Source organism: Cryptococcus neoformans (genome assembly GCF_000091045.1).
Source record: "Cryptococcus neoformans var. neoformans JEC21 chromosome 14 sequence".
In the NCBI taxonomy this organism is placed as follows: domain Eukaryota; kingdom Fungi; phylum Basidiomycota; class Tremellomycetes; order Tremellales; family Cryptococcaceae; genus Cryptococcus; species Cryptococcus deneoformans.
In genome coordinates, this window is record NC_006683.1 from 467061 (window position 1) to 489560 (window position 22500).

General features: G+C 48.5%; 9 protein-coding genes across 10 annotated transcripts in view; 5 read left to right on the forward strand and 4 right to left on the reverse strand.

Moving 5' to 3' along the window:
- CNN01610 (hypothetical protein) overlaps positions 1-3236 on the reverse strand; it is a 3538-nt gene extending 302 nt beyond the window's left edge. Inside the window, exons 1-4 of the mRNA XM_024658403.1 lie at positions 1681-3236; positions 1532-1591; positions 1022-1474; positions 1-953 (exon numbers count right to left, since the gene is read on the reverse strand). The exon at positions 1-953 is cut by the window's left edge and continues 302 nt beyond it. Of these exons, the coding sequence (XP_024514072.1) occupies positions 1-953; positions 1022-1474; positions 1532-1591; positions 1681-3194 (2980 nt within the window). The 5' untranslated portion in view covers positions 3195-3236. The remainder of the gene's footprint in view (positions 954-1021; positions 1475-1531; positions 1592-1680) is intronic.
- Positions 3237-3342: 106 nt separating this feature from the next.
- On the forward strand, positions 3343-3846 carry CNN01620 (expressed protein). The gene is made up of 3 exons (XM_568643.2): positions 3343-3438; positions 3499-3556; positions 3623-3846. Exons 1-3 carry the CDS (start codon positions 3400-3402, stop codon positions 3760-3762), a joined length of 237 nt encoding a protein of 78 aa, XP_568643.1. The 5' UTR covers positions 3343-3399; the 3' UTR covers positions 3763-3846.
- Positions 3847-3915: 69 nt separating this feature from the next.
- CNN01630 (hypothetical protein) lies at positions 3916-4857 on the reverse strand. Its single transcript, XM_024658404.1, has 6 exons — positions 4718-4857; positions 4657-4668; positions 4363-4435; positions 4253-4283; positions 4146-4173; positions 3916-4080 (listed from the first exon to the last, which is right to left on the reverse strand). The coding sequence occupies exons 1-6, from the start codon at positions 4805-4807 to the stop codon at positions 4015-4017; spliced, it is 300 nt and encodes a 99-aa protein (XP_024514074.1). The 5' UTR covers positions 4808-4857; the 3' UTR covers positions 3916-4014.
- A 169-nt stretch (positions 4858-5026) lies between these two features.
- CNN01635 (hypothetical protein) lies at positions 5027-7386 on the forward strand. Its single transcript, XM_024658896.1, has 11 exons — positions 5027-5227; positions 5334-5428; positions 5501-5755; positions 5841-5850; positions 5912-5993; positions 6105-6171; positions 6286-6301; positions 6412-6537; positions 6695-6771; positions 6855-6883; positions 6944-7386. Exons 1-11 carry the CDS (start codon positions 5116-5118, stop codon positions 6966-6968), a joined length of 894 nt encoding a protein of 297 aa, XP_024514709.1. The 5' UTR covers positions 5027-5115; the 3' UTR covers positions 6969-7386.
- Positions 7387-7388: 2 nt separating this feature from the next.
- On the forward strand, positions 7389-9323 carry CNN01640 (D-arabinono-1,4-lactone oxidase, putative). Its single transcript, XM_568647.2, has 4 exons — positions 7389-7734; positions 7855-8346; positions 8411-8596; positions 8708-9323. The coding sequence occupies exons 1-4, from the start codon at positions 7444-7446 to the stop codon at positions 9173-9175; spliced, it is 1437 nt and encodes a 478-aa protein (XP_568647.1). The 5' UTR covers positions 7389-7443; the 3' UTR covers positions 9176-9323.
- CNN01650 (DNA dependent ATPase, putative) lies at positions 8687-14553 on the reverse strand. The gene is made up of 35 exons (XM_024658405.1): positions 14492-14553; positions 14173-14433; positions 14076-14114; positions 13870-14022; positions 13622-13813; positions 13286-13547; positions 13207-13237; positions 13007-13147; positions 12930-12950; positions 12795-12879; positions 12676-12736; positions 12473-12623; positions 12293-12403; positions 12149-12226; positions 11999-12083; positions 11890-11944; positions 11789-11851; positions 11709-11736; positions 11634-11655; positions 11560-11582; positions 11473-11505; positions 11368-11417; positions 11291-11318; positions 11191-11242; positions 11068-11136; positions 10872-11020; positions 10799-10832; positions 10700-10760; positions 10580-10638; positions 10354-10511; positions 10209-10292; positions 9984-10158; positions 9867-9911; positions 9717-9784; positions 8687-9633 (listed from the first exon to the last, which is right to left on the reverse strand). Exons 1-35 carry the CDS (start codon positions 14532-14534, stop codon positions 9364-9366), a joined length of 3240 nt encoding a protein of 1079 aa, XP_024514076.1. The 5' UTR covers positions 14535-14553; the 3' UTR covers positions 8687-9363.
- Positions 14554-14719: 166 nt separating this feature from the next.
- On the forward strand, positions 14720-18692 carry CNN01660 (isoleucyl-tRNA synthetase, mitochondrial, putative). Its single transcript, XM_024658406.1, has 16 exons — positions 14720-15097; positions 15140-15212; positions 15265-15334; positions 15385-15448; positions 15500-15647; positions 15696-15994; positions 16046-16181; positions 16239-16739; positions 16800-17329; positions 17399-17596; positions 17637-17718; positions 17774-17904; positions 17973-18092; positions 18135-18232; positions 18291-18373; positions 18423-18692. The coding sequence occupies exons 1-16, from the start codon at positions 14834-14836 to the stop codon at positions 18650-18652; spliced, it is 3027 nt and encodes a 1008-aa protein (XP_024514077.1). The 5' UTR covers positions 14720-14833; the 3' UTR covers positions 18653-18692.
- Positions 18693-19420: 728 nt separating this feature from the next.
- On the forward strand, positions 19421-21190 carry CNN01670 (hypothetical protein). The gene is made up of 3 exons (XM_568692.2): positions 19421-19727; positions 19827-20587; positions 20649-21190. The coding sequence occupies exons 2-3, from the start codon at positions 19856-19858 to the stop codon at positions 20943-20945; spliced, it is 1029 nt and encodes a 342-aa protein (XP_568692.1). The 5' UTR covers positions 19421-19727; positions 19827-19855; the 3' UTR covers positions 20946-21190.
- Positions 21191-21734: 544 nt separating this feature from the next.
- CNN01680 overlaps positions 21735-22500 on the reverse strand; it is a gene marked incomplete at its 3' end in the record, with an annotated part of 2752 nt that continues 1986 nt past the window's right edge. Inside the window, exons 8-11 of one of the 2 annotated variants that reach the window (XM_568651.2) lie at positions 22338-22456; positions 22218-22284; positions 21981-22165; positions 21760-21927 (exon numbers count right to left, since the gene is read on the reverse strand). In XM_568651.2, the coding sequence (XP_568651.2) occupies positions 21844-21927; positions 21981-22165; positions 22218-22284; positions 22338-22456 (455 nt within the window). Of the gene's footprint in view, positions 22166-22217; positions 22285-22337; positions 22457-22500 lie in introns of both variants that reach the window. The other variant, XM_568652.2, reaches the window with a different exon arrangement.

Here is a 22500-nt window from a genome sequence, read left to right on the forward strand (position 1 = left end):
AAGCCTGTGCACTCCCTTCCCCTTCCCCTTCCCCTTCCTCTCCTTCTTTCTTGGTTTCCTCGGCTGCCGCGATCCCATCCAACACATTCAGCACTTTGATCACAAACGCATCAATCTTTGGCAAGGTATACCCCCTTCCTGTGAGGACGCGTTCGAATTCTTTGCTCTGGCTCTCACACTCCTCCGCGACGCCCAGATCATCCTCGAGAGAAAGACGGAGTCGGTTGATATACTGAGCGATGAGGCAACAATGAGCGATCCAGTTATTGTTGTTGAGTTTGAGGAGTGAGTCGAGTACGAGACTGATTTGCAAGCGAAGGGTTTCAGGGCTGAGTTTGATGGGGTATTCGGGAGGCGGTGGGAGGAGAGGAGATGAAGTTGTCGGCGGGGGTAAGTTATTGGTCAAAGGTGGTTGAGTCTCAATCTGAGCCTGGACGGAAGGGGTCGTAGCCGTAAAAGGTGTAGGGGGAAGAGCAGATAAACTTTTTTGTAAAGCAGCAAAAGGGTTATCAGGAAGGGAAAGCGGAAGCGTCAAGACGGACGACACAGCTGAAGGACGAGGAGTAGTAACGTTATCGTTATTGTCATCGTCATTGTCACTGTTTGCTTGCTTCTTGTCAGATTCGACGACAGCAGTAGAAAGGATATCAACGTTAATACCCTGGCTCTGGGCTTGATGAGTAGCTTCACCGTCTTTCTTCTCAGAAGAAACGTCAGCCAAAGTCGAAGCGACGTCAGTCGTATCTTGCTTCTGCTCCTCATTCTGGTCTTTGGTAGAGGAGAGAACTTGTGAGCCAGAAGAACCATCGTTAGTAGCGACCCCGGTTCCGATCTTCACATCCTCCACTGGAGCTGCTTGTTCGTCGCTAGGAGTAAGTGTAGATGACGGTTGGGGTTGGGCGTCCACGACGTCCATGACCTCAAGACGAGCGCGTTTCGCCGGTGATGGAGAGCTGGTCATATGCCTGTCAGTGAAAAAAAATCACTTTTTTGGTCGGATGGAGAAACAAAGAGGACTCACGCGGTACCGTCTCGCCCAACATCATCCGTCGCCTCCTCTCTGTCCCTCTTCCGGTCTTCTACCCCAAGCTCCACACCCACCTCTGCCTCTTCCCGCTCCTCCTCCGCCTCCTTTGCCTCTTGTGCTTCCCGCTTCTCATCCTTCACTGCCTTCTTCTTCCTCTCCAGAGCCTTGACCCACTCATGTAAATCTGGATACAACACCTCCACCAACGACGGAAGCGGTTCGGGGGGTTCATGCGGTAGCACGGTCAGAACCTTTTCACAATCATGCCACACTTGTAAATCCTCCTCGTACTCTTTGAGGAACGATGGGTTAAATGTATCGAGCTTGCGTTTCACCGACTGGCCGTTCAGGCTTTGGCATGCTGCGAGGCCGGACGAGGGATCAGAGTAGGTGACGTTTGCGAAGCGGGGGTGGGAAGGGCTAAAGTGGAAGATGTCGACTGTCACGCTATTGCAGAGCGTTTAGCTTTTTTTTTTTTGTTGGTTGCGACACTGATGGACTTACATTTCGCCGTACTGGGCAAAGAGAATACCGATATCTTTTGCAGATACCTCTGCCGGGAAGCTTTTTTCCCCAAGTTACCTAAAGTCAGCAAATTGTACAACAACAAAAAAGAAAAAAGTCATCATGTATGCAGTCGAATCAAAACGCACTTGGTGACAAAGATCGAATTTGGCCGAGGAGTGATTTCATCGTCGAAATCAAAATCTGGACCGGGGGCGTCTGCAAAAGTCTCAACATGTCCACCGACTGCCGTCTCGGGTGCTTGTACTGATAGACCGTTATCGACAGACGCTGGAAGCGCCGCTGAAGGCATGGGTGGATGGGTGATGGATGTCAGCGACGCAGGCAATGGAGATGCGAGGCTGAAGGCGGGGATGGGAGGGACGGATATTGAGGGTAATGATGAGGGCAATGGTAATGACATGGGTGCGGGTGCAGGTGTGGGCACAGGCGCGGGTACAGCTGCAGGGGTCGTCCTCGTCACAGGCTCAGGCTCAGGTCTTGGCCTTGGTCTCTCAAAAACCGCTTTCCGCCTAGAAGGATCCGCATCACCCCTCTGCCACGGTCCAGCTACCACACTCGCCGGCCTCTCCGCGTCCCCTGTACCCATCCTCACATACTGCTCCGGCAACGCCCTCTCTTTCCGTCGTTTCGTATACGAATTCCCTGCGGCGACGACTGCAATTTTGTGGGTGAGGACGTAACCCTCCACGTTGGAATCGCGGGGGATCCAGACGAGGGTGATGTGGGCGTATAAGAATTCGGTACAGATTTCGCGCCAGAGATGGTCGAACCGCAATGCTTCAGGGTGGGAAGACGTGTCGATCGCGACGATGGCAGCTTGGGAATCACAAAAGATGACCAGCTCGCTAGTGATGGGTGTCCCATTCCGGATAGACTGGTGTAACAGTTCCTGAAACCCTTCTACCGCTTTACAGATCCCTGCGAGTTCCCCATCCATCGCTTCACCACCTTGGATCACACCCCTCATCTTCTTGCCCGATTGGTTCTCTTTCGTATTCCACTCTGTCGCTGTAGACCAAGCTTCTCCGGCCCTTGTACATGCTGCGGTGTACCACACTGTCGGATGGGCTGAGCTTAGACGGTGATGGAGCTCGACCGCATCGTCCCGATTGACAGCGACATATTTCGTTATCGGCAGATGACTCGGCGGGAGGGTGTACACGGCGGTGGTATGCCCGGCCACGGAGACGGTAGTGGGTGGTGTCAAGATGGTCAGCTCTGTGGAAGATTGTGGAGGTGGGGTGGAAGCCGGAGGATGGGAAATCGGCCGAGGAGGATATGGCGCATTCCTCGGTGGGGAATGACGAACAGGCTGCCGGGGAGCGACCGACTGTGGTTGAGGAGGAAGAGGTACATTGAGGCTGTAATTCAGGGGGACGCGAATAGGTTGTGGTGGTGGTGCTTGATAGGCGCTGGCTGAGGGTTGGTAAGGGTCATAGTGGTCATCGTAGGGACCCCTTTGTTGCTGTTGCGGTGGTGGTGGGTTGTCGTACGGGTACCGTCTGCTCTCGGTGGGGTACGGGTCGTAAGGGCGATAGCTTCCTGGCGGGGGCGGGGGCGGCGTCGGGGCTGGGGTGTATCTGTAGTCGTATGGGGAGCGCGATGGCTGGGCCGAGCCGTATGGGTTGTAGTGGCTCATGGGTGTTGGACGCTGGCGAAATAACCCACTCGAAAAGATGCTCAGAAATCCACGAAATAAGGGAAGCAATATGAGAGAAACGGAAAAAGAAGCGGGCGGGATCAATTACTTCCGTCGGATAACTGCGTGCCTCGCTATTTATCGACACACCTTTATTTTGAGCGTCCTCATCCATCTCTCTCTCGACTCGCACCCCAGACACAGAATGGGATCCCCACTCCACCCAGACGCAAAGCGTTTACGCGTAAGCCCTTGTCCTGCCCAAAAACCTTGATCGTTCCGCCACTCATACCACAATATACAGACAATCATCATCGCCTTCCCCCTCTTGGTCGTCACATCAGCCATCTTGTACAGACGGGGTACGCCATCGCCTTTCCAACTTGACGGCTAACGAAAGCTGACTTTTATAATTTGACATACTGTAGCATATCTAGGAGAAGAACAACGCAGGATCCCGAGAGATGTTACCGACTCTCGAGTAGCACATGAGAGAATAGGACAAGTGGGTGGTGTGCCATGGGAGCTGCAAGGGAAAGACAATCAAGAGGCTACAGTCGACAAGTAGAAGATGAGATTTCAGAATAAAAAATGCGATGAGGCAGTGGTCATATCATTGTGCTATTAGATGTATCTTTTGGGACTTTTGGGACTCTCTACATTTTTGTTACACTTTCGCTTTTGAATCCGGCATAGTCTTTTTTTGGAAAGAGTGGAATTGCATCAGACAAAGGTAGGAGATCTACCACGGCAATCCTCTAGTTTAACTTTTTTTTTTCTCTTCCTAGATATACTGCATCTCCTGCTACGTGGGCGTTGCTTATGGTCGGTTAGAAGGGAGGACCTTGGTACCGGGGAGAACGTAGGGGTTGAGAGAGTAGTTGCACTGATAAAAGTCGAGGAATTTACGTTAATATTCTGAATTACAAAATTGAGCCAGGATAGACTTACATTTGAGTAGGCGACACCGGCACCAAAGCTATATCAACCGTTTTTTCAGCGGCTGTCACTTGACCCAAGAGATTTTGAAACGAATTAAAAGGGAAAAGTTAACCTACCCGGTGGAGAGAGCAACGGGCCAGCCTCGTCCTGCAAGATAAAACCAAAATCAGTCATTGTTCCCCTCCCAAGGCATGCACAGAATAAGAGCAATAGGACATGGACTTACGTCGGAAGAGAAGGACAGAGGCAACTACACCGACGCCGAAACCGAGGCCAGCGTTCACAAGGAGGTCGGCAACCTGTTTTATTCACCAAGTGAATCCGTCAGCTTTCTTTGCTCGTCCATTTGACTGTTGATGATTTCTCCTCCATGTCTTGCGTCCGTCCATTTCTCATCCGTCCATTTCTCCTCATCCGTCCATTTCTCATCAAACTGTATTCTACCGTCTGCTCCTGCTCCTGCGTCTTCTGCATCCGGCTTCCGGGAAAAGCTTTAGACTCATGATACAGATCGACTCACGCAGTTGTCAAACTAGAACGATGGTCAGCGAGACTCGCAAGGTCCTGTCCATGTGACTCACCTTCCTCGCGATCTGGTCCTCGCTGGGGATGGGCGCGGCGACGGGCGCAGGAGGGGTGGGGATGGAAGCGGCGGGGGCGGGGGCGGACATGGCTGTGGCAACGTGGGTCGAGGATTGAGCACTCGCTGTGGGCAGAGGACATGGCTTCCTTGACGTCAAGCGGGGCGGGGGAGGGGCGGCGGCGTTCGGTGTTATGCGGTGATTTAGCCACGTGGCGGTGTTTACGTATTACATAGAAAAGTCAGTCAACGAGGCAGAAATCCAGCGATTTTTCCTTCGTTCATCTGCAACGCCGCATACAGACACCATGCACATTCTCGTTTGCTGCCATATACTAATGCAACTCTCCACTGACTCTCGTCCCGCTACAGTCTTTTCCTGTCGACGCCACATCCACAATGCCTCTGCTCGCTCTCCCGCACAACAGTCTCCCAACACCAATATCAAACTCCACCGAAACCGTTTGGCATACCTTTGCTACGAGAGCAAACACAGTCCCCAACTCTTTCCGTAAGTAATGAGTGATACCGTCCTCGCAATCGTAGCGATATGAACCAAAACGGTTCTGAAGAAGCAGGAAAAATGGATACGGCTAATGACTGCTTGGCGGAAGTAGAGACGAACACGATCATAGGCGCATGTGTGATGTTCTTGGTCATCTTAATAGCATGGAATCTACCGATCCTGCGTGATTTCATTGCCGGTTTAAAGGTAAATCGCCCCCTCTTTCCATCTCGCTTTAGAACTCATTTCCCCTTTCCCCCCCGCCACCAAACAACACAGCTCCTTACAGTCGGTATCCACGAACTCTTCCACCTGGCCGTCGGCCTCATCTGCGGCGGCCAAGTCGTCAGTATCTGTATCGACCCCAACGACGGGGGTGCCACCCATATCATGGGCCTTATGCGGCAGACACCGAGGATACCAAGGGATCCGTACGCGATGCCGACGTTTGCACAAGCGTTTTGGAGTGTGTCGGCGGTGATGACGTTGGGTGCGGGGTATTTTGGCTCGTCGGTGGTTGGGTTCTTGTTCGTGGTGAGTTTTGCCAAAAAAAATTAAACCAAAGAAAAGGCATTGGGAGTGGCTGATGGGATTTTGGATGGGGCGGGGGGGGCGATAGTTTTGCGGATGTAAGTCGGTGAGAGATCAAGGCTTTTGAAAATACAGTCTAATATTGGTTTTGCTGGATAGTCGATATCGTCGCTTCCAAAGTTTGCGCGTTGGTCATACATATCGCCATGCTCGTTCCCGTCCTCAGAGCAGATCACTGGATGTAAGTCTTTGTCTTTTACCCTCTTCACTCGCCCCCTACCCCTCTCCCCCTCTTACACTTTCCGGCGACAAACTGACTGGCGCGATTTATTTTGTCTTTAATTGTTAAAAGTGCATTTGCGAGTATCATCGCCTGTGAAGTCATCATGATCGGACTATGGTTTGGCGATCACGGAAATGTAAGTCCCAGTCTTCTCAGCTTGTCTCCTTATCATCCGCGTGTCATATATTTCATCTGCCATTTTCTTTTTTCCCTTTTTGTGAGAGGAAACACTACTGACCTAGGTTTGTAGGCTTTACGCTTCTACGGTTAGCACCCATCCTCATTCCTCTTCCTCTGCCTACATTCGCTCTGAAACTGACCATCCACACCCTCCCGCGCTCCACCTATCGCCCCCACCTTATTCACCACCTGCCAGTGATATTCGTCGGCATGATGAACCTATTTTACGTAGTCTGGGATTACGTCGATGAACGATTGTTCGATAAGCGAAATACATCAGATTGTGCCCAATTTTCCGAATTACTAGGGTGGCCTACCAGTTGTAAGTCTTACCCAACGATCTTATCTACTTTCATCCCTTTTACCTCTTTCAAGATGGGGCGGGTGTACCTGCCAACGACTTGAAGGAAAGAGAAGAGGGAGGATATCATTAGATTGATTTCCTTGTTGTCACTGACCGCTTTGAAAAATGCTTTCAGCTTGGTTCATCCTCTGGTTCATATGGGATGCCCTGGTGTTCACTAGTGCCGTGTTCGCCGGTATCTGCATTTTCAGGGTGAGTCTTTCTTCTTACACTACACTGCTGGTGAGGGGCGGCGAGTTGACACCTTATCCTTCCCGCCCTCCGGGACGGAATAGCGGACAGACGCAGAGATGTATTCTGAAGCGTTAGTGATGCCCTCTCCCAGCCATTGTTGTCTTGCTGACCAACTCGTGTTATGTAATAGGGCAAAGTTCCTCCCTACGAGATAGATTTAGTATATTAATGCATTGGAATGACACGGACAGGGCTTCTTTTTTATGATATAGTGTTGTGCGATGGCAATTGATTACATTCCATCATGGTCATCCTGTCGTAGATTAGTTGGGTGCGCCAGGAGCGTTAGTGCAATGATTATCGTCGGAAAGCGGAGAGAGACTGTGATAAGAGTGTGGTGTCTGGCAGCGCAGGTATATAGAGGAGCACGGAGAGTCCCAAGGGATGGATGTCCTTGTAATCCTTGCAGCCATGCCCGGCCGAGATCGCTCTCATACGCCCAGCAGGGCACCCAGATCCACCGCCATGCGTCCGCCCGCATACATGCATCCCCCCGCGCGGCAGCCGCCAGAATCACACCATCCATACTCACTCCAGCATTATTGTCAATATTCCGCCTCTCCATCTGCCACATCTCATCTCGCGTTTTCTCTCCCTCACCACCATACATCCAGAAAACAATAAACCAAGATGCAAGACCTCACGGCGGTAGACAACCATGCGCTTCAAGCAGCTCTCCACCCCATCTCCGTCTCCTCCAGCTCCCCGCTCGCCACTTTCTCCAACTGGGCCAAAACGTTCAAGTGTAAACCACAACGTGTCTTTGTGCCGACCACCGCCCTCCAGTGTCGACAGATCCTAGAGCTGGCGAGGAGGGAGGGTGCGAGGGTGCATCCTGTTGGCGCAGGCCATTCACCGTCGGACTTGGCGTGTACGAACGGGTGGTTGGTGAGGATGGAGGGGCTGAGGGGGACCGTCAAGGTAAGCGTTTTTTTCCACTTCTTCTTTGGCGCTGCCTTGCCTTGGCACTGGCGGGCGCAATGTCCAGCATACGCATACGCCAGCGGCTAACAAGGACATTATACTATACCCACAATACAGATTGACAGCGAGAAACACACCGCCACCTTTCTCGCCGGAACGACCCTCCACGAAGTCCACGCTTCGCTCGCTTCCTCCGATCCCCCACTCGCTATCCCCAACGTTGGCTCCATCTCTGACCAAACGATCGCTGGTCTCATCTCCACCGCCACCCACGGATCGGGCGTCACTTTCCCCGTCTTATCAGCCCACGTCAAATCCCTCCTCCTCGCGCTCCCTCTCCCCGGTACCCCGCTTGTCAGAGTCTCACAGAGCGAAGATGAAGAGCTGTTCAAAGCTAGTTTATGTGGTTTAGGAGCGACCGGTTTGATTTTGGAAGTAGAGATCGAGGTGGAGGACGCGTTTAGGTTGAGGGAGACGAAAGAGGGGAAACGGGTGGAAGAGGTGCTGGAGAGTTTGGATGAGATTAGGAAGAGTGCAGAGCATGTGAGGGTTTGGTGGTACCCGTATGGGAAGGGGGCGGTTGTTGGACGGGCCAGCAGGACTTATGAGGTACGTCTTTCCTTTTATACCATGCGTCGCTCGAAAGCTGATGGAAAATGGTTAACATGAAAAGCCTGCTCAACCTACGTCCGATCTTGTGGGACATATCCTCGGCTTTCATGTTACCCAGTTCTTCCTCTACGTAGCACGCATCTTCCCTTCCTTGACGTCCTTGGTCGGCCGCTGGGCGTGGTGGCTCTCAAAAGAAGACAGCGTCATGGTCGATGATGGTTACAAAGTTCTCAATTTCGACTGTCTCGTACGTCTCGTTTTCACCCCTTTTCCATTTTTCCTCTTCTGCAGACAGGCAACAACAAAGATGAGAGCTGACCAAAGTATACATTTTCTTTTTATTTTACATCCTAAATAGTTCCCCCAGTACGCCTTGGAATGGGCCATCGACGCCAAAGAGGCCAAAGCATGCTTGCAAGAAATGAAAAAGTGGTTGGACCGCGAAGCCGCCGATCCCGCCGGTCTCCGTGTCCACTTCCCTATCGAGATCCGTTGGTCTTGCGCCGACGACATCTGGCTCAGTCCGTCATACGGCAGGGATACCTGCTGGATCGGTGTAGTCACCTACCGTCCGTACGGTCTTTCTGTGCCTTACCGCCAGTTCCACGAAAAGTTTTCTTCCCTCTTAAAGTCCTATGGCGGAAGACCGCACTGGGCGAAACAGCATATCTTGGGACCCAAGACGCTAGAGGTGATATACCCGAAATTCAAGGATTTCCAGCAAGTGCTGAGGAGGGTGGATCCCAGTGGTGTGCTTTTGAGTGAGAATGTGCGTAGACATGTGCAGGGTGAGAGTATCCCGGAGAGTCTGTTCGAAAGACGTTGAGTGTTGGGCCATACGGTGAATAGGGCGTGAGGTAAATGTGTTTGAGGGAGTACCGGGAGGGGAAAAAAATGGATTCATGTTTTTATTAACGCAACACAAATTCCAAAATTTCGGTGATAAGTACTGTACAAAATCATGCACCATTGCTGGAGCAATATGAGGACCAATTTTTAGACCTTTTGGGGGGGCTAGTCGCTTAATTCGACGAGGTTTTTACTTGATTCGCCTTTCCGGCGTTTCTCCCTTCGCACCCCTACCCTCTCGTCCTCATGACCTTCTTCTTCCATCAAACGACTCCTCCTGCCTTCCTTTTTCACCTCTCTGGACTCTCTTCTACTAGTCACGGGTTCAAGTCCGGGTCCAAGTGCCATGGCCGATTTTCGAGCGGTTCGTCGCTGGGTCTTGATTAGAGAGTTTGCTTTGATCGATTTAGCTAGCATGGGGTTCTTTTCGAGAATCTATTGCCCCCATTTCCCCCCCGCCATCTGGGGTTAGTATCCGTCTCTTTTTTCTTTTCTGTCTGGCGGTTTACAATACTGACCTTGAGACCCTTTTCAAAGATTTCTCGTTCTTCGGCGGAATCGCCAAAGACGTTTTCATGCAGTAAAGCTAAGCAAAGTGAGGAAGTAAAAGCAGTCGTGAGCTTTCAAGTCCGTGTTCATGTATTACGACTGATAAAGGTGGAACGTACAGTCGAATCCGAGCTCTGTCAGGATGTCGACTTCTTTTGAACCCTCTGCCAGTAATAAGTTGAGGATGGTTTCTTTTTTTTCTTTCTTTTTTCTTTTCTTTCTTAAACAAAACTTACGAGAGGGAGTTGGAGCGTCTTCCAAAAGGCTTTGCACCATATCGGCCGTCTCTTCCATCTGTTCACTCTTCTTCTCCTTGCCCTTATCTTTCCTCCTCCCCTCTCTATGCTTTTGACTTTGCGATGAGGTACGGCTGCCGCCCGCTGGGATCTCAGGCTTGATGTCTTCATCCTCCTACAACAACAACAAGTCAGCAGCATTCGAATTACGATGTGTCAACTCACATCTACCTCGTCAACTTCGCCTTCATTCTCCGCTAAACTCGTCGGTTCTCCCAAAAAGTTATCGTTTGCTACATGAACTCCCAGCTAGGGTTGAGTTAAGTAATGTCTTTGTTAACCTAGAGAGATGAAAAAAAGGAGGCCTTACGTTGGCAGGTGCAAAGCCGCTGGGATCAAAGTGGAAAAGATTGTGCACTCCAAACAGCTCTGCCTGATCTTTCGCATTCGTAGCACGGTCGTATCCCTGATATATACGAGGCTCGAGGGTGCCGTTGTTAAGTTGCCGAGCGCTTTGCTGTTTTTGTACTGTGATATTGCAACAAATATCAGAAAAGCTCGCAGCGTTGGGGAAAAAAAACACAATGAGAACCTACCTTGACGCTCGTAGATGAGCTCCTCGATGGTTCCTTGACCGATGAGTCGGTATACCTCGCTACGTTTTGTGATGAGATAAAGCTCTAGCTTAAATGTTATTGTGAGCATATTGAACTCACACAGTCCTTTTTTGTCCTATTCGGAAGGCCCTATCCATCGCTTGAAGGTCGTCGGCGGGATCTTCTGGTCAGCTCTGTGAATATCGTCTAGCGACTTACTCCAACTGGGGTCAAAAATGACAACCTTATTGGCCTACTAATTAGCATTTTACCATACCTCTAGAAAACATACGGCTGTAAGATTCAAGCCAACACCGCCCGCACGAGTGCTGATAAGCATGATGAAATGATCTCTCTCCAAGTCTTGGAAACGATCAATCATTTCTTGCCTTTCCGTTCCAGACGCTTCGCCAGTCAAGGCATCGAATTCAAAGCCCGATACTATCGTAATTAAATTAGACTCGATAATGATTGATATCGCGACTTACAAGAGGGGGATGTAGATATGAATCGCGAGATGATCTTGAGAAGTCGGACAGAGGTGGAGAAAATGAGAACTATCGGGAAACCTTTGAGCTCAGATTCTGCACAGTTTGGGCTTTTCAACACACCTTTGTTCTTTACAGGCTCATTACGCCACTGTACCAGAAGCTTCTTCAAAAGCTATGATAAAACGTTAGCCCCACATAGTAAACAGTAATATCCACATACATCCCACTTTCCGCAATTTTCGGGATCCCTACATGGCAGATAAGCGAAAGGCTAATGTAGGAGACACAATAACCCACAAGGCCTCTTCCAAGGTGTAATCTGATCTGGAAGTTGGCTCGCGACCCGTCTGTCGGGTTGCTCATTAGTAATTACCCAGAAAACGTGACATAATTGCAACTCACACAGATCTTGAATAATTTCCTGTTGATCATTCTCTTCATTCAATGTCAACTAATATCCTAATGATGTAATGTCATTGAGCTGCTCACCGTGTGCTTATTATCGTCCTTGTCTACTACAGTCAGCTTCCATTAAATTATGTGTAGATGAAAATGTAACTCACGGTCGTACAGGAGGCCGAAATGCTGCAATATGTCAGCGAATATATAGAAGAGAGAAAAAGGATGAGGTTACTCACGTTTGCAACCTTTCGAAGGGCAGATAGACTGAAACGAATTGTCAAGTAGTACTCTCCTGCTCAGTCCGAGAGTGACTCACTATTGGAACAATATCTCTTTCATATTACTATTATGTTCCTTTTCCTCACAACACAAGATTGCTCTAATGTATCAGTTTCCTTCCAATATTGTCCCTCTTACCTTTTTCCTGAACCACACGGGCAAGGTCGGTTTCGGGCTTGGATGTTAACGACATCTTTCCGTGTTGTAAGTGGAGAGGGCTTATCATCCATTGGACACTTTAACTCACCGTCAGACTCAATGAGCGCTCGATATGCTACAATCTGCCTAGAAGCAAGAGGACAAAACACCACCAAATCCTTCTTCTCGGGGAGCTAATTGTGAAAAGAGCAAGTCAACAACAGCAGACGGTACGGTAGCGGATAATGAGTGCACATACCTCGTGGGCAATTAGCTTCTTATCTCTTCGCAGATAGAAATGGGGTAAGATTCGTTGGGTCATCACACCAATTGTCATCTAAGAGAAGTGAAATGTCAGATAGAACGGTTGGAGGTGATGGATCGGTATCGAAAGAACACATACGATAGCTCTTACAACCTCCGCCGCTGTACCCTCTACTTGGTGGCCTTTCTTGATAGGGCTCACGGCAAACTCTTTCCATTGTCGATAAGTACCAGCCCATCCTCTATGCACCTAAAGTCGAAGATATTTTCAATTCGCTGGTCGAAGAAGTATGGCATGAGGGGTGAAATGTTGACGTACAAAATCGAGGACACTCCACATCTCGTCTATTCTATTTTGTACAAGTGTTCCTGTCAGGGCGAAGCACATCTGGCACTGGATACTCTTTAGGGCAAGGGTGGTTTGCGACATGGGCTCTTTGAGCCGATGAGCTTCATCAGCAATGACAGTCCTAAAAACAAGTATCACCTCTAGTTTGGGATCGGCTATATGGAGTTCCTTACGATAACGGAAGGTCTTTGATATGTTGGATATCGAGACGTGCAACATCATAAGATACTATCACTGGTGGCCAGAGTTGGTTAATAACCTTTGGGCTCCGTTGGGATGAAGACCAACTTACTGAGGTCCAGATATCCATGGATGAACTTCTGTTGAACGTCCCGCCAGTTATCGGACTTCCACACGGCATACTCAAAGTAACCCCACTGCGACGTGATGGTCAAAAGAGAACCAAACATCACTAAACGACACTCACGGTGTCCAGTTCTCTGCACCACTGTTGGATTGTGAGAAGACGGCCCAATGATAATGATACGGTTGTTCGGTACTTACATTGTTGATTAACGATTTGGGGCATATAATCAACGCTGTGGGCCAATGCCGCGGGCTCACATCCACTACACTCTCTCGAATAGTTCTCTTGCGTCTTTGATGGTCAACATAAGTTCCAGTTTTACGCATGATAGCCGACAACTACGAATAACGTGCATGTCAGCCGGCCATTTTTTACGGAGCTGCCGTTTCGTACTCACAAAAGATATGACTTGAACAGTTTTACCCAGCCTGTGATATATGAGCCAGTAAGGACTTTGGCATGTAATTGCAGCTTACCCCATATCATCGCCGAGCACTGCTCCTCTCCCTTGCTTGTAAGCGTCATACAGAAACTTTGCCCCTGCTCGCTGATACTCCTTTAAGAATCGATTGATCGAAGGGGGAATCTTTATGTCTTTGGTCTCTTGATCTAGAACAAAGGGCTTGACTAAAAACTGCTGGTCGTCCATAGGGAAGTTGGGTTTGTGTGAAGGAATATTGTCGCAGTTCCAAAACACATAGGACGATTGGGATGAAATGGGTGTTTCAACAGGTGAGGCTATAGAACAACATATACAGAATCTTAGTTAATATCGGAAGGGTGCACGATGAGGACCTGCGGAACAGACTGACAGCTTTGGATCTTTTCAGATGGTGCGGAGATCTTCGATTTCACTTCCACAGGTTGAAATACCTCCTCATCGGAGTCAAAGATTTCGTCGGTCGGTGAAGGAGAGGCGTTTCGGGGTTCTGGATTTTGTGTCACAGCCTCGGCTGGCAATCCAAATACCTCCTCATCGGAGAGGATTTGGATATCGCTACTTCCTAAGAGTCCGTTGTCTGTTATAACCAAGGGTGACTTCATATGAGGCAGTCCTTACCCTCTTTTCCCTTTTGAGGAGTGACACTGGGCGTAGATGTTTCACTTGCCCTCAGACTTGCATTCGCCATCAAGGCTTCCTTTTTGTGGGATGATATTAGATTCTTTAGAGACGGCGCTTCATCCTCCTGACCCTTTTTAGGTTCAGATAGCCCTATAGACATTGATGATGAGCATCGTCAATCGACGGCTAACCGTCCTTCTTACCTGCCAGCCTGTACAAAGGATTGAATTCAAGTATGATCTCTTTTTGAACGACTTAGCTAGGATCGAGAGGTCCTGTTTAATCAGAAAGAAAACTTACGTCCTTCATATGCCATCTCTTCCCGTAAACTTTTTCTCTTCCATTTAACAACCACCTCGTCGTCCCCATCAGACGAGTCAATGGACTCTGTCCCCGCCCTGTTTTGCACACCCCTTGCTTGGTAACTGGTCCCCGGTTGTTCTGATTGGTGTTTCCCAACCATGTCTCGCCTCCTTGTTTTCACATTGGAGCCCTTTTTCCGTGCTTCTGCGTACTCCTCAGCCAAAGCCCTTGATTCAATATCAAAGTCATCATCACTAGCTAAACGGTCATCAGCTGTACGTCCTGGGAATCGGGTAGTTTTGGTCCGCTAACTCACTGGGATCTGCTCTTATAGAAAGCAAAGGCTTTTTGGAACTCATGTGGGCATCTGACGGTGAGGCTTGGACCAAAAAAAAGGAATGTATAGTGGAGGCTTTAAGACTCTGGTCCGGGTCATTAATCATTGCGGGTGTTCCTGATGGTCGCGTCAACTGTCCCACGGTTGGTTGGGCTGATACGTGCCTGAAATGCCCAGAAAGTTGAGTTGAGCCGATGCTGCAGTGATATTTGGCCCATGTTACCATCGGCGAAAAAAATCATCCACCATCTCCTTCAAATAACCCCCCAAGTCCTGTAGCCCGCCGCGAAAAGGGAGCTTACTTCCCCTGCACCACGCGCCATGCCGTCTTTCATCCGCCCTCCTACCCTTCTTCCTCGCCTCAATGCCTGTCGCCGTTTCGCTACTCCTGTTTCTTCATCGACCAGTATATTACAGGCTCGTTTTGCGACAACGAAGGCCAATGACCCTACGCAAAGCAAAAAGAAGGCATATTCTCACACCCTGAGGTTACCTAAAACAACATTTCCTTTGAAGCACAAGGACGTGGTCGCGGCAGAAAAGCGATATCGTAGTAAGACATGCGATGAGCTTTACAGGCAACAGGTACAGTTTGTATAGTACAAGCAGTAAGCTGACCATTAACAGTATGATGAAAATCCAGACCCTCTTTTTGTGCTCCATGACGGGCCCCCGTATGCTAATGGTCACCTTCATATGGGTAAGTTATAACTTTATATTATCGAGTACCTTTTGCAAATTCGAATATGTAGGTCACGCCTTGAACAAGGTTATTAAAGATATCATCAACAGGTATAATGTTATAAGAGGGAGGCGTGTACAGTGAGTCATCTGATCAAAGGGAAGTAAAAGGCATACTAAGGCCGTCAAAGCTACATTCCAGGTTGGGATTGTCATGGTCTTCCTATTGAACAGAAAGCATTAGCTGCTATAGGAGTGAGCCTTTCGTTGGAAACCCAATTCTTAATGCAACTAACCACACTCCAGAAATTACATACATCCTTGACACCAGATCAAGTTAGAGCGCAGGCTAGACAGGTTGCCCTCGACGCCATAGATATCCAGAAGACGGAGATGAGAGCACTAGGCGTCATGGCGGACTGGGATTCGGAAAAGAGAACGTATCGTACTTTAGGTAAGCTGTCTCAGTTACTAAATACCAGTTGTACTGAGCCCGTCCAAGACCATGACTTTGAAATACGACAGCTCCGACTTTTTCAGGCTATGGTTCAAAAAGGCTTTGTGACTCACCGCCTTCGTCCCGTCTACTACTCTCCGTCATCTCGTACAGCCCTGGCTGAAGCTGAGTTGGAGTATAAAGATGGCCACAGATCTCGCTCTGTCTACGTATCTCTTCCTGTACAGGAGGACGACATGTCTGATGCTCTGAAGGAGGTTTATGACTCAGTGAAGAAGCAAGGCGGGCAGGACTTGAGCTTGGTCATCTGGACGACAACGCCGTGGAGTTTACCAGGAAATTCGGTAAGCCTATCTCGCCTTGTATGGGCTATATTAAACGATAAAATGTTATAGGGCGTTGCTGTTCATAATGACATGGAGTACGTTGTAACTTCAAATGAGCAAGGCCGTCTATTTGTCCTTGCCGGAGAGAGGAAAGAAGCCATGGAGAAAATTATGGGCCCTCTCAAGATTGTCGGAGAGTTGAAAGGTCTGTCGAATAGTATCCTGGAAAAGGCGATAATCTGAAAGCTCAAAATATAAGCAGGTTCCCAACTCGTCGGTACCCAATACAGTCATATCTTCCACCCTCCATCTTCCCCTCTCCCCAAACCCATTGTCTTTGCCGCCGGCCACGTTACATCACAAACCGGTACTGGTCTCGTCCACTCTGCACCTGCTCATGGATATGAAGATTACGTTGCCTTTAGCGAAGCTGGTATAATACTCGAGAAACTCCGTTGCCCTATCGATGATGACGGTAAATTCACAGAGGAGCTTGTCAGCTGGGCCGGAGCCGGGGATGAATCTGTATCTTCTCTCGTGGGGAAAGAGGTCCTTGGAGAGGGTACGGACGCGATGGTAGATTTGCTTCGCGAGAGAGGAGTCCTCTTGGCGGAGGAGACTGTCGAGCATCGTTATCCGTATGACTGGAAATCGAAGAAACCTATCATCGTCCGTGCCACACCTCAATGGTTTGCTGATGTTGAGCATATCAAGGAGGATGCATTGGCAGCTCTTGAGGAAGTTCATTTCCACCCTGCGCAAGGTAAGTCCCTTTTGCCATAAGCTCTTACACCCGACGCTGGCACTAATAAGTTACGTTTAGCACGCAAGCGTCTTGAGGCATTTGTACTCTCCAGATCTGAATGGTGTATCTCTCGTCAACGAAGCTGGGGGGTTCCCATCCCCGCTCTCTTCGATAGCGCCGGCCAACCACTCATGACACCTGACGCATTGGAGCATGTCATCAGCGTTCTCGACGCCAAGGGCATCGATTACTGGTGGACCGGCCCTGTAGAAGAATTCGTTCCTCCTTCCCACAAAGGTCAGCAGATCACAAAGGGTTTCGATACGCTCGACGTCTGGTTCGATAGCGGATCCTCTTGGACCATGCTTCGCGAAGCGAACCTCCGACCACGATCTTTCCCTTTGGCCGATGTTTACTTGGAGGGATCCGATCAACATCGCGGTTGGTTCCAGTCTTCGCTCTTGACTAAAATCATCGGTACCAATGATCGACAAGCTCCTTATGGTACGGTGATTACACATGGTTTTGTGATGGATGAGGAAGGCGAGAAGATGAGTAAATCAGCTGGGAACGGTCTTTCTCCGATGGAGATCATACATGGTTTGAAGGTGAGTAAAATTTATGTGCGGGCCGCTGGTGTCTCTGTCTCTGCTTACGCCGCTTATTCTTCCTCTCAGGACTCACCTGCGTATGGTGCAGATGTCCTCAGGTTGTGGGCAGCATCTGTTGATTATACCAGTGACGCCTCTATTGGCCCATCTTCAATCTCTCATGTGAACGAGCTTCTCAGAAGATTACGCAATACTACACGTTTCCTTCTCGCCAACACCTGTGGCGAAGATAAAATCTTCTTGGAACCTTCATCACTACGAATAGTAAGTATATCTCCGTTAAGATTCAAGTTAATGTAGGAAGATCGATCGCTATGTTCTGCATGAGCTCGCAAGTTTGGAAGTATCGGTCCAGGAAGCCTATGATAGGTATAATTTCAGTAAAGGTGTGCAATATGCCTTCTCTTCGTACATGAGTACCTCGTGTCTGATGCCTAGCAGCTATTCACTCAATATCTACCTTCGCCACCTCTACTCTTTCAACTTTATATTTTGATATCATCAAGGATACTCTTTACTGTGATCCTAGCGACAGTACCACCAGAAGCAATGTCGTTGGCGTCCTGCAACATGTATGATCTCTTTTTTTGGGTCGGAAAAGACGATATCAGACTGACGACTCCCTTTTCGTCTTTTACAGGTCCTTTTGCGTTTAGTTCAGATGATGGCGCCCATTGTGCCTCACCTTGGTGAAGAGCTTTACGAGAACATGGATGGCCCTAAAAAGTCGTCAGTGTTCTTAGAAACATGGAAGCCAGATGTAAGTCCCGGTGCATCCAGAGCATCAGCTAAATTATACCAGGAATCATGGCTAGATGATTACTTAAAGGCTGAGATGGAGACTCTTTTGGCGATCAAACCTGAAGTGTTGAAACTTGTTGAGGAGGCGCGTTCTGCAAAGTAGGTTTTGCTCTCTGATTAGAGGTTGTTGCTGGGATTGTCTGACATTTGATTCTAGGCATATTAAGACATCAAGTCAAGCAGAGTTGTTCCTGCAGGCCCAAGCCGGCACTCCTCTGGATGAACTTTTGAATCGCAACTGTGCGTATGATCAGTGCCCGTAAGAGATGTACAATTGATTTTCTTCTAGCCGATATGCTGTCCAGCCTTCTGGGTGTTTCTAGGGTTGCCCTGGAAAAGTCCTCAAACGACCAGACAAAGCCTATGTCATGGAGCTGTAATTCCGATACAGAGATAGAATCCAGCCGTCTGTCACTTGCTCTTCTCCCTGCTTCCCATCACCAGTGCCCTCGTTGCTGGTTGTACACAGCAGAGGCTGAAGATAAACTCTGCTCGCGTTGCTCTCAGGTAATAACATAGCCATCGCTAGAAACTGAAGGTGACATGCATACTGCATACATTACTGCCGCTTACTAGTGAACATTTATAGAATTGAGGTCAAAATGTTCGTTGGAGACTTGTGTCTATGGCGTCGTCATTGTATACGAGGTAATGATTGGAACAATTGCAGAAGTTACTACCTCTGTTATTGAGGATTGAAACCTCCGATCAATCCTCAACCAGGCGTGAGGAGGCGATGAAAGAACATGACTCGTAGATAATCAGTAGCTGAGTCTGATTAATCATATTCTGATTATACATGGAACGAGAATAGTTAATGACTCATCGTTACGGGTCCTGGGTTCTGCTGCGGTTATGTCACCGATAAAAACAGTGAAAGTATTGTCAGATGGATCCTTATTTGATTTTCTAGAATATTCGATCTGCATATGTCATTGAGCAGCATCGAAGCAAGGTCGTTTGATTAAAATAGAATGTCAACGAAACACGTCGACAGTTAGATTACGTCAGATACAACGTGCTTGCTTGTTTATTGCATCATGTCGTCCCTCAGCTTCATCATAGCAAGTAGCTCTCTTGGCAAATCTTGTGATAGCGATACGTGATAGAGTCAAGCATGCAGCTGTGATGTTCTGTAAGATGAATAATCGGTGGGTGATGTCAGACAGAGAGAGCGTGTAGGCGTCATCGGAGAGTGTTAAGCGAATAAGCTTTGCTGGAATCAGTGTCGCAATCCCAAGAAGTCTGGTCCCGTACCTCAAAATCATTCCCCGCCAGCCGTGCCCATCCATCTCACTTTACTTTCTTAAGTCGCCCATTTATTCTCTTCTTTTCGATCGATCAATCAGGCGCTCCTTATTTTCTCCCTCTTCTTCTGTCCTCCACTCCGACCTTCTCTTCTACATATTCCCCATTATCTCATTGTTTACCTTCTCTTTTCCGGCGTTACTGGAATCCCCCATTCTGAAATTTAGTAGTCTCACAACAACAACCTATAGCCATATCACTGGGACTCTTCTTTCGCATACTCAACGCCACCGAGACCTTCCATCATCACATTGTAACTGCTACAAACACAAGAACGCGTTTTCAGGTAGGTCATCAAACTCTCCTCTGGGTTTATAGGAATCTTTCCTTCCTCTACCACAAACATCTCCTGTATAACGTCAAAAGCGAGCTAACTCTCGTTCAGGTGCTTATCGGACACGAAAACACTCAGTAATGTTTCCGCAGGACAATTTTTTTGCCAATGACGAGTCAAGCACCTCAGTTGTGGAAGGTCATGCCGCAGAACCCCCTAGTACCTCCTATACGCCAGAGTTTGCTTCTCGTCAATCTGTTTCACGGTCTCCGGAGGACTTTGGAACTTCTCGTCACATATCCCTGGGTGATTCGAACTTTAACCTTTCTCCAGTTGCCGAAAGCAGCAGCTCTTCCGTGACACGAAAGGGCAAAAGGACAGGAAGTGGAGGTGGAGATACCATGACCGCTCGTCGGCGTGAAGCCAATCGCCTCGCTGCACAGCGCTTCAGAAGCAGGAAAAAGGGATACCAGGATAGTTTGGAAGAAAAAATAAAAGAGTTGGAGCAGGTGAACAGAGCGTTACAGGGAAAGTTGGAAGGAAAGAATGAAATCTCACGAGACCCTTCTTCATCATCTGCTCCTGCTCAACATGTCTCCTATGATCATTATTCGTGGGCTGTTAATTCTCATCACGCTCCTCCCATTCCTCCATCTTCTTCCACCATCCATCACGATTATATAGAGGTTCAGCACGATCATGAGTTTCGTATTCGCCACCTTGAAAAGGTTAATCAAGCTCTTGAAGAAGAACTTCGCGAAGTCCGGGAAGAGAACAAACATCTCCGAGATGAATTCGCTCATTGGCGTATGTCAACTCGAGATTGGTCTGAGGAAGAAAACGGCCGTTCTGCCTCATCAAATGAACCTCCTGTAGGTTTTATCTACACAAAAATAACATGAGGAATTCATTACTGATCGACAAGAAAAGCAGTTACCGCCGCATCGCAGTCACAGTTGGTCTCGAGGCTCTTATCCCTTCCCATCTTCTTATCACCCGCCTCTGGGTCCACACCCACATCACTTGCACGGCGGCAGACTTCCGCCTGTCGAAGACGACTCGAGTTACTTTTCTGCTTCCAACCACCCTGATCAGAGGGTAGCGATCGATCATTACGCCCTCCCATTGCAATTGCCTCCAATACGCACACCTACAACTGGGTCCGTCCCGCGTCCCTCACCACCTCTTGTTCCTGTCCGACACCGTAGCCCTCCTCTGGATCAAGAATGATACGTCGTTACTATAGCGTGTCTGTACATCGTTGGCGAGAATAAGACAACGCAAATGTGAACCAAAATAAGCCCTTCTGAGAGTTGAGGGGTTTCCGTTTTCTTTCTCTTTTTTCTTTAAAACGAATATTAACAAGGGTTAACAGGATACTTTGTTTTGGGCATTTACAATAAGTACAGTCGCATATATATTAGATTATATCAAAGGAGCAAATGAATACAAACGATATGCTACTCTGCTATAATGTGATGTATCACTCACAAGAGAAGGAAATAACCTATCGTCAGCCGGTCCCTGCCCAACACTGTAATTTCTCTTTTCCCATAACAAGACGGTAAACGGTGGTCTTTCATGCTTCAGACAGCTGCTTGGGAGAACTTATGGTCCTTTGATCCCCCTCCTCTAATTCCTCTCTTTCAACCTACATTTACGGCCCTTCATTGTCTGCGTATGTCGGTCACTTATTAAAGTAAGTTAGTCTATAAACTTCCCTGACGTTCATTGACCCTTGTTTGTGTTTGACACGTCTTACGTATACCGACAGTGAATGATCGGTGTCTCCGGTCCGTGGACCGAAGGAGTAGCAGCGGATCTCCATGGTGATCTTCCTTTCCTTCATTCAATTCATCTCTGCTGTATTACATAAACATAATTGGTAATTAAAACGCTCGTCTTTCACGCCCCACTTGTGAGTTCTTACAAGTACTTGCACAGAATTTGGGCTGTTGCGCCAGGTTATAATGTTGGTTCCTTTTTAGTCATACTAGGCATACCATGAGAAACTGGAAATTAAAGTGTCAATACTATCCCATATTGAATCTGACTGGATGCATCATCTACTATAACTGGCAAACGCCAATGCCATGCTATTTTACTTTTGTTTATCTCCACTCCTGCCTTAAAGCTCGTCATGGCTGAAAGGCATCTGCTCGTCATCGTAGGATGAACCACCGGCACCACCATACAAATTGGAAGTGATAGGCTGAATCTGTGGTCAGCGACGAAGAAGATATCAAGCAACAAAATGAGACTCACAGCAACGGTAGCTTGGAGCTCAGAAAGCTGCTCCTCGTAGTCCTCGGCGTCGGATTGAGGGTGCTCGTCGAGCCACTCAGTCTTCTCCTTGATGGCGGAAAGAATGGTGTCCTTATCGTCCTCAGAGAGCTTGCCACCCAAACCCTCAGCGTCGCCAATCTGGGACTTGAGGCTGAAGATGAAGTCTACAGATAGTGGTGAGCGACTGCTATAGCGTAGAGGATCGACAAGGCTTACTCTGAAGGTTGTTCATGGCCTCAATCTTCCTCTTGACAGCGGCGTCCTCGTCGGCGAACTCCTCCGCCTAAGGTAGATAACATCAGTACTGGCATATGCAAAGTTAAGATTAGTCCTCACCTCCTGAACCATTCGCTCAATCTCCTCGGGGGAAAGACGTCGTTGGTCGTTGGTGATAGTAATAGACTCAGACTTGCCAGTGCCCTTGTCGACAGCAGAGACTCGGAGGATACCATTGGCTATGGAAGGTCAGCGAACGGGATTCAGAGAACAGGAAATTCAA